Source organism: Cryptotermes secundus, unplaced genomic scaffold (genome assembly GCF_002891405.2).
Source record: "Cryptotermes secundus unplaced genomic scaffold, Csec_1.0 scaffold295, whole genome shotgun sequence".
In the NCBI taxonomy this organism is placed as follows: Eukaryota; Metazoa; Arthropoda; class Insecta; order Blattodea; family Kalotermitidae; genus Cryptotermes; species Cryptotermes secundus.
In genome coordinates this window covers 1,041,888-1,056,324 of record NW_019729213.1, presented here as the reverse complement: position 1 = coordinate 1,056,324, position 14,437 = coordinate 1,041,888, and the positions used below count along the sequence as shown (strand labels likewise).

General features: G+C 39.4%; 1 protein-coding gene across 3 annotated transcripts in view; it reads right to left on the bottom strand.

The window, feature by feature from the left end:
- Positions 1–10,955: 10,955 nt before the first annotated feature.
- The window catches only part of LOC111865397 (GDP-mannose 4,6 dehydratase), a 40,345-nt gene continuing 36,863 nt past the window's right edge, over positions 10,956–14,437 (bottom strand). For all 3 annotated transcript variants that reach the window (XM_023853381.2, XM_023853382.2, XM_023853380.2), the window contains 2 exons: positions 14,295–14,363; positions 10,956–11,697 (listed from right to left, as the gene is read on the bottom strand). In XM_023853381.2, the coding sequence (XP_023709149.1) occupies positions 11,635–11,697; positions 14,295–14,363 (132 nt within the window). In that variant the 3' untranslated portion in view covers positions 10,956–11,634. The remainder of the gene's footprint in view (positions 11,698–14,294; positions 14,364–14,437) is intronic.

Below are 14,437 nucleotides of genomic sequence, written 5' to 3'. Positions count from 1 at the left end.
ATCTTGAAAATATTCCCAGCTTTTTGCGAAGTTTCCTTTATTATGACTGATACATTACGACAGTTATAACAGAACAGAATTACACTTAGAATTATAAATAGTACATGTAGTCCTACTTACTCCACATAGCAGCAGAGTCCTGCTTGAGCCGCTCCGTTGGTCTAGAAATTCCCCACCTTTTAAAGTATCAAAGGTTCTTTACTGAGGTCCCATGAGTTCACTGGTGAATACTGCCCAGTCAAATAATCTAATAATTTGAAACTCAAAATTTGGGAACGTTGCCATGACGAGAATCATTGCCCGAGTCTGCAAGAATGCGTGGTTTTATGGCTAGGGACCCCTCTCCCGACACCCCTCACTATGCACAGGACACCAACAGCTGTAACGAGAAGTTTATCATACATGGGTGGGTTTGTATGCAATAGCCAAGGCTTGGGCAATAAGAAAATAAGCACAGGAATCAAATTATAAGCACACATAGGAGGGTACAAAAATAAATCTGTACTGCCAACGAGATAAGAAACAACAAGAACCCAGGAAATGAGTGTCTCATATTTTACCAGGTCACAAAATGTAGACAATATCCATAAATGCATTATTATAGCTGAGATATGGGTAGGGCAATAAGCAATAAGTAACATCAACATCTTAACATTGATATGTAAGCATATAAAATGGAGGAACAGGAAGCTAACAAATACTATGAAAGATTGCTGTACCAAAACCGCAATGAAATACAGACTGCAAGAAAATATAACAGAATGAAAATATTACATAATCATATGACAGAAAAATGTTAATTTATAATTGCCAAACTGACTTGAACAGACCCATCACCATGGTAAACTTTCAAGTTATATAAGGCAGTGAGAATTTGACTGGTTAAAACACCTTCACCTTCTAAAGTTCAATATAGTTACAGTGCTGGTTATTCACAGTTTATTCACTGAATCAAAACTAACTCCATAGAGCTTAGTCCTTCTTGTGAAGAGACCAGCAGCTCAGCTACTCATGAATTTCCAAACATTTATGGTACCCAAATGTTCATTACCGTGTCCGTAAAACCCACCACTGGTCCCTATCCTGAACCAGATTAATCCAATTACAGGCTTGCAAAAGCCTGGTGGAATTCAACCAGGGGGGAGAGGCAAAATATACTGTGCTCTATAAAACCACACACACATTTTGTTTGTATTAATAAATGAATGCAGCAGTTGAAAGTACCTGTTAAATACACAATAAAACTGGTTTCATAATTCCTTTTTAAGAGTACTCTGTGAAGGTGGGAGAGAGCCTACCATTTCAGAGAAACATATAGCCTCAGCTCGCTGCCTTCTGCTGGCTCTTTGCTTGGCTTACTCTTTGATCCTGAAGACAGAGGCAATACATTCCTCTGAAGCATAGGGCATTCACCAAATTACACTGCTTTACAAGCCAGAAGACTGTACTCTTCATAGTCACCATCATGAGAACCTCAACTCCATCAATTCCTATATACCTCATACAATAGAAAACATTTGACATGATTAAGATACCTTTGTAAACAAAATTCTGGGCTATACCTGTCACTATGATGTCACCACATTTTTGCCAATAAATGATATTCAATATGATTAAGAAATACAGTTATATGGATGTCAAACATAAAAGGTCAGGCTTATCAACATCCAATATTGATCAATATTGGTCTATGTTACAAAACTATGAAAAATAAATATAATAATTTATTAACCAACTCCATAATTCTGAACTTCAAAACCACATGAATGCAGACCAAAAGAACAATGACACAACAATTCCATGTACATAACTTATTCAAATGTAGGACTAAAGCCGAGATGAAGTCAGGAAAAGTATTTTTTTATTGCTAGTGGGGTATGACTAAGTCCCTTGTACTGCAGCCACTTCTTGCTTATTGTACCAGCCCCTGATGATAAGTGAGGGTGATTGTGGAGCAATTGGTGGAATGAAGATTGGCAGGGGAAACCAAAGTACTCAGAGAAAACCTGCCCCAGCGCCACTTTGTCCACCACAAATCCCACTTGACCAGACCCGGGATCGAACAGAGGCCGCCGCGGTGGGAAGCCAGCGACTAATCGCTTGAGCTATGGCGCAGCCAAAGGAAAAGAATTAATCAAAAGAGTTCACAAGGTGAAGTCTCCTTGACCCCAACAAATCAGTTAAGGGTTAAAACTGGCCCACATTTCTGATATCCACAAGCATGCAGTAATCTTTTATTACTTTTATTTACCTTTAAAACAATGTGCTAATATTGTTTCATTTAAGAGCAAAATTCTAGCTTTAATTTTAACAGCCTGTTAGTAGATATACAAAACTTTCATCTTTACAGGACAAATAACAAAGTGGACTATTAAATTTAGCAATTAATCTGCATGTGCAAAATAATAAATAGATAAATGTGAACACACATGCACATAGTGGAAGTGTGTGGACTGGATACATGTCACTCAGGATAGGAACTAATACCAGGCTCTCTTGAAAACTGAAATGAATCTTTGGGTGCCATTTTTTTGACAAGCTCAGCAACTACTGCTTCTAAAGAAGGGCTCCGTCCCATGGAATCAGTAACATGTACATGTGAGAGTGTGTCTGTGTATGTATCTAATGTTTAGGAGTTCCAAGTTTTCTCCATACCTAATCAAGCACTATACCATGTAGTCATGAGGCAGAAAGGCAGTATATCTCCACATGATATTAGCCTTGATACTATGAGATATGAAGTCAGGGTGACACTCCAGGTTCTTCACTCTTGGGAAAGGAGCCAACCAGAATGCAGTGGCAAAGAGAAAAATGCCTACCCATGCTTGGAATTGAATGATGTCCATCCCATACATGGTCATGGCACTGTCTGAGATTACCAGCAGCAGCTAGAAATCCTAACCAAAAAAAAAAGTAGGAAATAAAAAACAAATACATTACACTTTGAACTATTTAACCTTTAAACACTGGACTTCTGAAATGGTGGTAAGCTTGAGCTGGCTGGAGTTTATTTAAATGTCTGCTGCTGGTGTGTGTATAAATACCCATTCCTGTTAAGGCGCTTAAACAATTTTAAGCATTGTGTTTAAAAATGCTGTATCTAACACAATTTTTATGATAAATGGATGGAATTAACTTTGTTTGTATTAGCAAAGAACATAGTGTGGCATATTATATAACATTAGATTTGCAAATTTTTATACAAAGACTTATACTTTTATTTTCAATTTTTTTCTTTTGATTTTGATGCGTAATGTAAAAATGGTTTCCCAGTTCTTCTCAGAGCTGTTCTGCATTATAAAATCATTTATGCTTGTAATACTTGACATATTTTAGCAGTCCCTGGTGTCATAAAACAGATGGAAGCAATAAAATCATTTGGTCTGCTGCTGGCACTGCTTACACCCTTCAGATTTTCCAATATTTTGATTAAGGGACAGAAGAATGAAAGCATGGCTATTCAAGATAAGCTATAGGGAACAATTCCTTCTTCAGTGCTAATATAGTACCTTCCCTTATAGCTGCAAGAGCTTATTGCCCTCTCTAGGGTCGTGAACAGACAGTTGCATCGGGCCTGAGATACAGAGTGTGATTTGTTTTCTGTGCGTTCATAAAGAAATTGAATACTGTAATTTCATTTCAGGCTATATATACATCAAGCAGATAACAACAAAAAAGGTATGTACATCAAATTTTACTATATTTTTTTAACACATTACTCTGCAAAATCTGCAATAAAAGTACTGGTTTGTAGATTGTAGTGGGGTTATGACTCACACATATACTCTTTTTTGTTGTTCACTTAGGTATCATTTTAATTCCTCTATTAGGGTTTTACTAAAGTCTGTCTGGTAATCACTACATCTAAAAATAAATATTTAGGACTGTGCATGCGCTTCTACTAGTGGCATGTGTATGCGCTTCCACTAGCAGAGTTTAAATGCCCAACTGGCCAAAACTGGGTACTTTGGCCATGATGACCATACTAATCACTGGCCTGATCGGGGCACTTCAGACATTAAAGGTTAATTCTGCAAGGACCACTTCTAGTCATTTGAACTGTAATATGCCAACACATTAATTTTATAACATACCTTTCACATGAATATTTACTGAAGTTTTCACTTCCTCTTCTCTTAACACAGAAAAGAAAGAAAACAAAAGGAAAGCCAACTGTGTAAGTGAAAATATTAAATTCTCTCTGCAAAAAAATCATTTCAAGTATTTTTTAGTACTGCGGTACAGGTCAATATTACATTTGTACAAACTGCAAAACTAATGCACACACAGTTTTCATAGGTAACAATAAGTCTCAAAGTAGCAATTTCAGAGGTGAAATGATTTCCAGTGATCTTATCCAAACCAAGTACAGTGGAAGCTTGCTTAATGAGCACCTCTCTGAGTAATTCGGATAACAAGCAAAACAAATTGTAGAACAAATGACTCGCTTAACGTGTGATGTTTCACATAACGAGTGACGAGAGGGGAAGTCCTGGATTGTGCGCTTGCTACATCAGTCTGTGTTTAGCACTCGTTCCGCTAACATCTTAGTGTCGCTTGTAATCACACATTTTTCCAAACTTGTGTTCAGACATATTATTTGTGATTTTTTTTGTGCAAAGTTTAATAACCCTTGCAAAAATGTCCCCGAAGAAAAAGCCGCAAAAAGACAGCCATAAGAGAATAAAAATAACCGTAGAAATGAAACGTAAAATCATTGAAAAGCGAGAACGAGGTGTGAGCGTGGCTGATCTAGCACGCACATACAGTCGGTCTACATCAACGATTTGCACGATTTGGAGTTGCATTGTGTTTCACAGCAAGAAGTTGTGGAGGAGAGTTTGTCAGAGGAGGAGGAGGAGGTAACAGCAAAGCAACAATCTTCTGACGCAATAAGAGAAATGCTGAAAGCATGGGAAACTGTTGCATTGTACACTAAGAAGCATCACCCTAATAAGGCAGTGGCTATGCGTGCTACAAATTTATTTAATGATAATGCTGTGTCACATTTTCACCAAATTTTGAAGCGTCAGAAAAAACAAATGTATCTAGACAGCTTTCTAGTAAAAAGAATTAGATATGTATCATAAATAATAAGCTAATTTTTTTTTTTGTTTTCTACAAATCGAGTTCGTATTCCAGGTTGGTTCATTCCGCATAGAAGGATGAAGATGAAGATTCACGCTCCTTAACAATGTATATATAATTTTCTTTGAATAAATGTTATACATAAAATTTTTTGAGTATTTTTTTTCAGCATAGAACGCATCATCGTATTTTACATTAATTTATATGGGAAAAATTGTTTCACTTAACGAGTGTTTCACATTGCGAGTATGATTCTGGAATGAATTATGCTTGTTAAGCGAGGTTCCACTGTATACTAATACAAAACAGTGTCGTCTGACAGGCGACACCAATTTCTGATTCCAAAAAAACATTCATATCACAGACAGACATTTAAATCTTGTCTGTGAACTAATGATTTATAGGTAACCTATGACAGGCCGGAACTATTCCTTTGCATGACAAAATCATATAGTAAATTCTAAATATTCTATTGAAAGATATACTCCAGAATGTTGTTGTATGGTCATAAAACATGATTTCTTAACATATACCCAAGGCGTTTGGAAAGAGAGTGCTTATACAAAAATTAAGACTCAAGTGAGAGCATATAATGCCAGTATGGTAGCAATGACATGATGAGTTTCAAAGGACTGAATATAAAGTTTTAGCTCAACAATTGAAGTATCTAAGTGACATGTATCTTTCAGAGCACAACAATATAACATACATGGGATAAACAAAAACAATGAACAAATGTGACTTCAAGGAGTGTTGCCATTTATATGAGTCTTGTTGATAAATGAAATGTTTTGTTACTGGTTTCTTATGTTAGACAGTTATACTTTTTAACTGTTTAGGTTATATAGCATCAAATTCTATAATTATGAAGTGGTAGGGTAGGAGAGGAAACAGCTGTGGCCTATCCTAAGAAACTATACTCACATTTGTCTGGAGGCACTCAGAAAATCCATAAAAATCTCAATCAAGATAGCATCCTGGGCAAGAATCAAACCTGGGACCTTCTAAATAAAAAGCAGGAGCACAATCCATTAAATCATGATCTTTGGTATCAGTATATTATAAAATAGTCTTTAAGAGACTGAAGTTCAACATCCTGTCTTAGCAATTATGAAAAACGAAATAATACATCTAATCACTTCATTAGAACAAAATAAGGTATGGAGGTTGACCATCCTAACTTATATACAGGGTGTTTCACGACTTTAGGGCATAACTGCAGGAGGTGATTTCCTAGGTCTTTGTGATCAAAAAAGTTCATATAAACACGTGTCCGATTTTTGACGGTTACGGAGTTATGGCCGTTTTAAACTCAGAATAGAAGGTAACGATTACCGACAATAAACGCAACAAAATAAGAAACCAGCATAATACATGATACATTTAAAGTATGAATGTAAAGTTAACTTCGTGAAATTACCTTTAATTTGAATTTATTGGTGCTTAAAGCTGATTTTCGAAAATTCCACCACCGGCTGCAACGGAGGCTCCCGCTCAGTTGTGAACCGCGCCGGACATACGAACCCACGACGCCTTAGGTACAGCTCAAGTGTCGAGATAACGAGAACGATCTGTCTGTAGCTGGCTAAAAATAGTGACCTACCAGATGACAGACGCGGTTCGCACGAGGGCGTGTATGGGAATGAAAAAATGGTCATAACTCCATAACTGTCCAAAATCAGACACATGTTTATATGAAATTTTTTGATCACAAAGACCTAGGAAATCACCATTTACAGTTAAGCCCTAAAGTCGTGAAACACCCTGTATATATATATATATATATATATATATATATGTTTGAAAAACACATAATAAAAATAGGAGCTTGTTCTCAAATAATAATACTGATGACTGCAAATTGACTGATGCTGCTATGGAAGAACATCTGTGGATGACTGAATAAGGGACTCATACTCAAATTCTGGCATTAAATGCATTACATACTACAACTGATGACTGCACTAAGCTCCAGTTTTATAACTGCACACCATTCAGATTCTAGGAATCAAAGTCTTTTAAATGTTTTCCAGGTCGGCCCCACTTCTCTTTCCAAATGTCTCAACATTCAGGAATTTCATGCTAGCACCTTTGGGTTGCAGAGCGGAAATCCCAAGGTTTGATCGTGACAAGGGGAAATAACGCAAGACATTGGTGGATGGTAGGAGAGGCTGATTTGAGGAGGTACATGTGAGTAGAGATGGGTTCTACTGTGCAGGCTACCACTGTTGGAATTTGGATGGTGAGCAGTTCTATGCTGGATCCCAATATGACAATGAATTAAAATACATTAGTCTTAATTTGGTACACTGCATTTCATTCCATGCCTGAGTTACATTGTTTCATTTGAGCCAAAGTGACATATACATCTGAAACTTGTAGTTGGCTGCAAGGATGGTCATGTGAAGAGTACGACACACATCCTTGTCTTGCATACTTCAAGGAATACACAGTTGCATCACCTCACAAATTAAATTCCATATAATATATACAGATCTCTTCTATTTTGAGAAATTTGGAGTAAAATGGCTGGCTTACAAGTACTGAAATGCACCTTTATGCTGACAATGAGTGTTATGTAGAATCTTCACTGGAATCTATCTCAAATATGGGCCCCACAGTGCCCCTGTCACATTTACAGATAAATTCACACAGATGAGGATAAGGGAGTCTCGAGGAAATGTCTATAGTTTAAGAAATTCAAGTTTTACTCAGTAAACAAGACATGAAGGTAATAATTATATATGAATAATTATTTTTCAGACTGAAAGATAACACAGCTTGTGAAAGGTGCCTACAAGAAAACGAATCAGCCACACACATCTTGTGTGATTGTGAGGCCATAGCTTATTTAAGATTTTGTCACTTGGGTCAGTTTTTTATGGAACCAAGTGACTTTTATGATGCCCCCATAAGCAGGGCCCTACACTTACAATAGATCATTGAAGGTCACAGTGCAGGGGCCAGATTTTATGGCCCACACCTTACATACATTACGTTTCAGACTGAAATCAGTATTGTGACATATTGACCCCTACCTCCCCAGCGGCACGTAGAGGGATCGTAGCGCTAGCGTAATAGGCGAATCATCACCCCGCCACTCTCCACGCGGTGACGTCACGAGCGGAGCCGAAGTGAGCCGAGCGGAGCCAAAGATAGCCGAGCCCCCGCATCCTGGTAGCTATGCAACGCGCCACGCGCGGTGACGCCACGGTAACGCGGAACCGCTTCCTACTGTGACGTGGCCCGCAACAGGCACCACTGCGGATATATAATGGAACTGCACAGCAGCTACCAGTCAGTTATAAAGTAACAGTCGCCGAGTCGAGTTATACCGTGGCCATCGCCGAAGACATTTCCGAGTTGTAAAGTAACAGTTGCAGAGGAGAGTTATAAAGTGACAGCTGCCGAGTGTGTTATCAACAGTTCTCCAGTCAGCCGACTACTGTTGGAGTATAGCAGCCGTCGCGGAAAGAAGATCCGGACGTGTGTGTGATTGTGTAATTGGGAGCGTGTGATACAGTGATACATAGCTCCCCTACTGTAAACGTGTATACTACTGAACACAGAGTGAGCTGATTTGCACATGGGGTTATAAATCGTGAAACCCCGCAACAGTGTAAACAGATTAATGCGATTAGGGTTATAAAGTGTGAAACCCCGCAACTGTGTAATAATTAATTGTAGCCGTTACTTGTAGATTGTTGAATAAACCAATTAACCATTTCTACGGCGTCTTCAGTAACGCAACACGTTACATTGGTGTCAGAAGTGGGATTTGGACTTACACACGTGACCAACGGGATTAGAACTTACACACGTGACCAACGAGCTTCGAACTCAAGACACGTGACAATTTGGTGTCAGAATTTTTACGAGCTTAAACACGCCTCGAAGAATTAAACTAACGACTGTTTCGACTATTTCACTGCTACAAAATGGAAACAGAGCAACTGTTGGAACTCCTGCGGAAGGAATTGAGGGCCCAGAGAGAAGCTGCCGAGAAAAGGGCTGACGACAGGTGGAAAGCCTGGCGAGGAAAGATGGCCGCCATGCGAGAAAAGCTGGTCACAGAAACGGAAGCCACCAGAGAAGAAACAAGAGCTATCCAAGAAAGGATGGAAGACACTCGAACAGAAACTAGAGCCATCCAAGCACGGATGGAAGCCATGCGAAAAATAATGGGCACCAGACACATGGAGATGGTATACGCATTTAAACCCGAAAGAGACGTAAAGACGATTGCCTGCCAAGAGTTGGAGGCACCTCTATTAGAAGAAAAGCCGGCCCCAGTGGACAAGAAACCTGAGGCGGAACAACAAGAAGAGGTCCCTGTAGACGAGCCGAAGTAATGCCGGTCGGAGAACCGAAGAAGAAAAGGCGCAGGGACCGACATCGACGAGATATAAAGGATTCGACACGGGAAAACTGTGGACCATGGATGAAGTTGGCTGCCCCCTGCAGGAAGACATCCCGTCGCGCGACAGTGGCACGACGTTGGAGAATTGCCTTCAAGAAGGATATTCCCCTGGGAACCTTCGGATGCCAGCGGAAACAAGTGACCGCCACCGGAATAAAGATTACACGCTGTGTAGGACACAGGCGTATGGGACAAATCAAGAATAAGGTCGTGCCGGAAATCACCAAGAAACGGACGTTCGGGAAGAGACTGTGGAAAGGCCTGGAATGCAACACTGGAGTCAGGGACCAAGGCCTGAGACATCAACTACAACGCAGAAATGAAGTGAAGGACCTAGGCGGCGGACAGCCGCGATATGTGAAGGAAGCAGACCTGAGAAAAACTGCAAGACTGCAGATCGCCAAGCGAGTAGCCGGATTTTCTGTCTGCCTACGACACGGCAAGGATTGGACGTTGTGGAGGGGACGACCCCCTCCAAAACGGAAAAAGAGACTTCATGCAGAGGAGGAACCGGTAATGTAGAAGAACCGGCCTCCCCAGAGATAGTGAGTGTGCCATAGAATGGAAGTAATGGATGAATGGGACACAACTGGATCTTCTGGCAAGCTGAAAGGAAAACGCTCGAGACGAGCAGGTCTCAAGAGGGGAGCGGTTGTAACTGCCGGAGAACAATCACTGCAAGGAGTAGCCCAAATACCAGGAGACACAAAAAGAACAGCCTCCAAAGAAAAGTAACGGGATGCACCGTTAGGCTATTCGGGACGAACAGCCTTAAGGAGGGAGCAGTGTGACATATTGACCCCTACCTCCCCAGCGGCACGTAGCGGGAACGTAGCGCTCGCGTAATAGGCGAATCATCACCCCGCCACTCTCCACGCGGTGACGTCACGAGCGGAGCCGAAGTGAGCCGAGCGGAGCCAAAGATAGCCGAGCCCCCGCATCCTGGTAGCTACGCAACGTGCCACGGTAACGAGGAACCGCTTCCTACTGTGACGTGGCCCGCAACAGGCACCACTGTGGATATATAAGGGAACTGCACAGCAGCTACCAGTCAGTTATAAAGTAACAGTCGCCAAGTCGAGTTATACCGCGGCCATCGCCGAAGACATTTCCGAGTTGTAAAGTAACAGTCGCAGAGGAGAGTTATAAAGTGACAGTTGCCGAGCGTGTTATCAACAGTTCTCCAGTCAGCCGACTACTGTTGGAGTATAGCAGCCGTCACGGAAAGAAGATCCGGACGTGTGTGTGATTGTGTAATTGGGAGCGTGTGATACAGTGATACATAGCTCCCCTACTGTAAACGTGTATACTACTGAAGACAGAGTGAACTGATTTGCGCATAGGGTTATAAATCGTGAAACCCCGCAACAGTGTAAACAGATTAATGCAATTAGGGTTATAAAGTGTGAAAGCCCGCAACTGTGTAATAATTAATTGTAGCCGTTACTTGTAGATTGTTGAATAAACCAATTAACCATCTCTACGGCGTCTTCAGTAACGCAACACGTTACAGTATTAATAGGAGTCGACTTCACAATTTCGCTTCCTATCAAAGGTTGGTGTCATTTCCCAGGATTTTATCCAGGATACCATAATAAACCTGAAAAATAGTCCCCCTCAGAACGCACTTGGAGCAAGTAGCTTTATCCTCTCTTGGAAAACTGTGCACCTTTTGTGAATCCACAGATGCATGTAGAGCACTTTCTACTTGCATCTTTGTCATGAAATACCATAGAAAGCTACCGTACAGCAAAAAATCGCTGGGTAGGCAGAGAAGTGCCGCTAGGAGTCAAAATGTTAACAAATGAATTCAGAATCATGTCTACTTTATCACTAAAATGTTTTATGCAAAACATGGCAAGCTCATGCAGAATATATATCAGTTCTTATCTACCAACACCATATAAAGAAATCAGTGTCTTTTGTGCTTATACTTTCAACCACTTCTAAGAAGTAACTTTGTGTCCACTGTGTTCAACAACGATTTATTTGCATTTACTGCACTTCTGAAACTGAAAACTCTCTTCCTACCATAGCAGGCATCTGGTAAAAGTTTTGCATGTATATGTATGCATTCATTCACCCAAGACACATCACGTTTAGTGAAAATGCAATTTTAAGAGCTGTTATGCAACTGGATTCCTCTTCATTAATTCCAAATCTGATTCCATCATATCTTTCACCAACTCCTACAACAAAATACACAATTAATTAGCATCTGTTTGAAATGTGACAAATTAAAATTGTATCCATGATGGCCAATGGATATTACACTTCTTTTTACAACAGTTCCACAAGAATGGCAAAAACTTAACACATATTTGTACATACATCATAATCACTATATGCGTTATTCATAATATCAAGCTTCTGTTGCCCAGAACTGTTACAATTACTGATTCCAACAAACCTGAGCGCATAAAAAGAAAATTTGCAGACACTGCATATCAGGTGCCATCACTTTGATGCCTTGCTTTTAATAAATGACTTTGCTGGCACTAAATATTGACCCTCTGTCCTTGAAACAGTCTGCATTTGTGTTCCTACTCAAAACATATGTAACTTTACCAACTTCAGCTGCTCCTTCAGCCCAAAGTGTTTCTGCTGCAAATAACGTTTGTAAATATACCGATATTTTTAATAACTTATGTTTGAGTGTAAAATGCCTTAGCTGATTCATTTTTCCTTGTTTTCTTTTGCTGTCTTCTGTTCGTTTTGTCCTGTGTTGTCTTACTTCTATTGTTGCTTGTATTCTTGCTGAGTCTGTAATTGGCCATTGGCTGCTGAGCTCAGCAAGTACATAAATAAAGAACTGAGCTGACCTGAACTGAATAATCAGCATTATGCCTGTTCCTACAGGTTTTCATCAACTTCACCATCCTCCTCCTCTTCACTCTTGTTATTGTTGTTGTTGTTGTTGTTGTTAAACCAATTTTACACTTTAATTTTAACAAAATATAATATCACTAATACATCCGATGTATCTCACATTACAACTTATATAAACTTACATATATTTTGGTAAAACGATTACATTTTAAATCATGAAAAATGTTTGTTAAAGCAGCAGTTGGCACAGATGGAGGATAATGAAACAGATCTTAAAGAAGCAGGATGAGAAGGCATATGACAAACTAATTTGACTGGGCTCTCGTGAACATGGTAATGAACCACTGGGTTCCATAAAAAGCTGGGAATTTCTTCACAAACTAAGCAACTGTTAGCTTTTCAAGGACTGTTCTCCATTTACTTATCTAATGGTAAAAACACAGCAGTGAAACCTGAAGATGGAGTGACACAGACAAAGAAAGAATTGAAGTGACAGATATGAGAACTATATGACACTTAGCTGGATATACATGGTTAAACCAAAATTAAATATTAACATATATGAGAAATTTAAGTCTGTGATATGCTTGAGGTTATCACTATGTACAAGAAGGACTGTAAAGAACAAGTACATAGAACTGTTGAAGACAGGTGGCCACAGGGAGCATAGAAATGTAAGCCTACGGGGAGAGGGACAAGAGACAGGAAACACAGGCACTGGAAACGGGATTTCTTAGCTAGAACAAGACAGCGTTCCTGATCCATGTCATAAATAAAACAGATTCTCCATAATCAAGTTCAAATGCTTCCCAATGTGCAGCATCTTTACTCTATTCCACCAGTAGACACTCCGCTTCCTTACACTCATTTTTTTAACTTATGATACACTACATGATAGGAAAGTGCTAAAGAAGGGACAGCAAGAGAAGGAAAATAAGGAGAAGAAACACAGCAAAAGGATTCTTCATTATTATTAATCGGACGTTTACTGGTTTAGATTCTGATCAGATGTTCGATTCCAAAGTTAACATCCTTCGTACCCAGTTCTGACCAAATCTTTGTTGTACTTACAGCACAGGCTTATCTTTTGATGTTACTTTCAACATTATTCAGTAAACATGACTGTGACAATGAAGTGGGTTAGAGAATTCTGCTTCAAGAACATTAACAAACCCAACATAATTATCGATAGCTGATGCATAATACTTTTAGTAATATTCCATAATGTTTATTTTACTAAGGGCAGAGCATAGTTCAGCCCCACTGCTGCTTGTGATATCACATGACTATAAAAACAGCTGTAGATGCAAGGTTAAGCCATGAACAAAGAAATTACGATAAAACTAGTATATTAACATTTGTCATGAATCATGAACTGGAGAAGCATTCTGAAGTCTCTTCACAGCAAACATAAATTACATAAAAGTGAGCAAAACAAATAGGAATACATCATTATCACTGTTCACTGTGAATTCCCAAATACCCAGTGCAATTTATGTTAACTAGGATATTCAATGACCTGTTACTCCAGAAACAGAAGAAACAGTGTTCCCATAATTTCCTTACTTACTTACTCCTTGGCTTTACCGTCCTCCAAGAATCTTGGTCTATTTTATAACACATGCCCATCTTCTGCATCACTTGCTTTGATCTAGTAACTCAACCAGTAATTAAGTTCAGTTAAGTCCTATAAAAAGTTTGTGGCTTTAGTCTGCAAGTGAACTATAACAAGCGAGCGACTGCCACTTGTCGGCAAAGTTAGTGTCAAATTTCTGTGGCTAGAGGGTGTTGCGTGGTCGGCACAACAAATTCCCACAGCCATTAATCTCGGTTTTCTCGAGTGGAGTTAAGTCCCATAATCAGAAATAATCAGACAGAGTGGTACAAATGACAGTATAATCACAATTTAAACACCTGATCACAATAACATATATTTTATCTTCCTTCAATCACTTACCTTAAATGTTACCTTTGGTTTCCATCCAAATTTTTCACGAGCTTTAGTGGCATCTCCTAGAAGCAGATCCTAGTGAATGTAAAAAGCTTATATTAATATCCAGAAAACAATTAACAATTTCATAATAATAAATTGTGGAAATT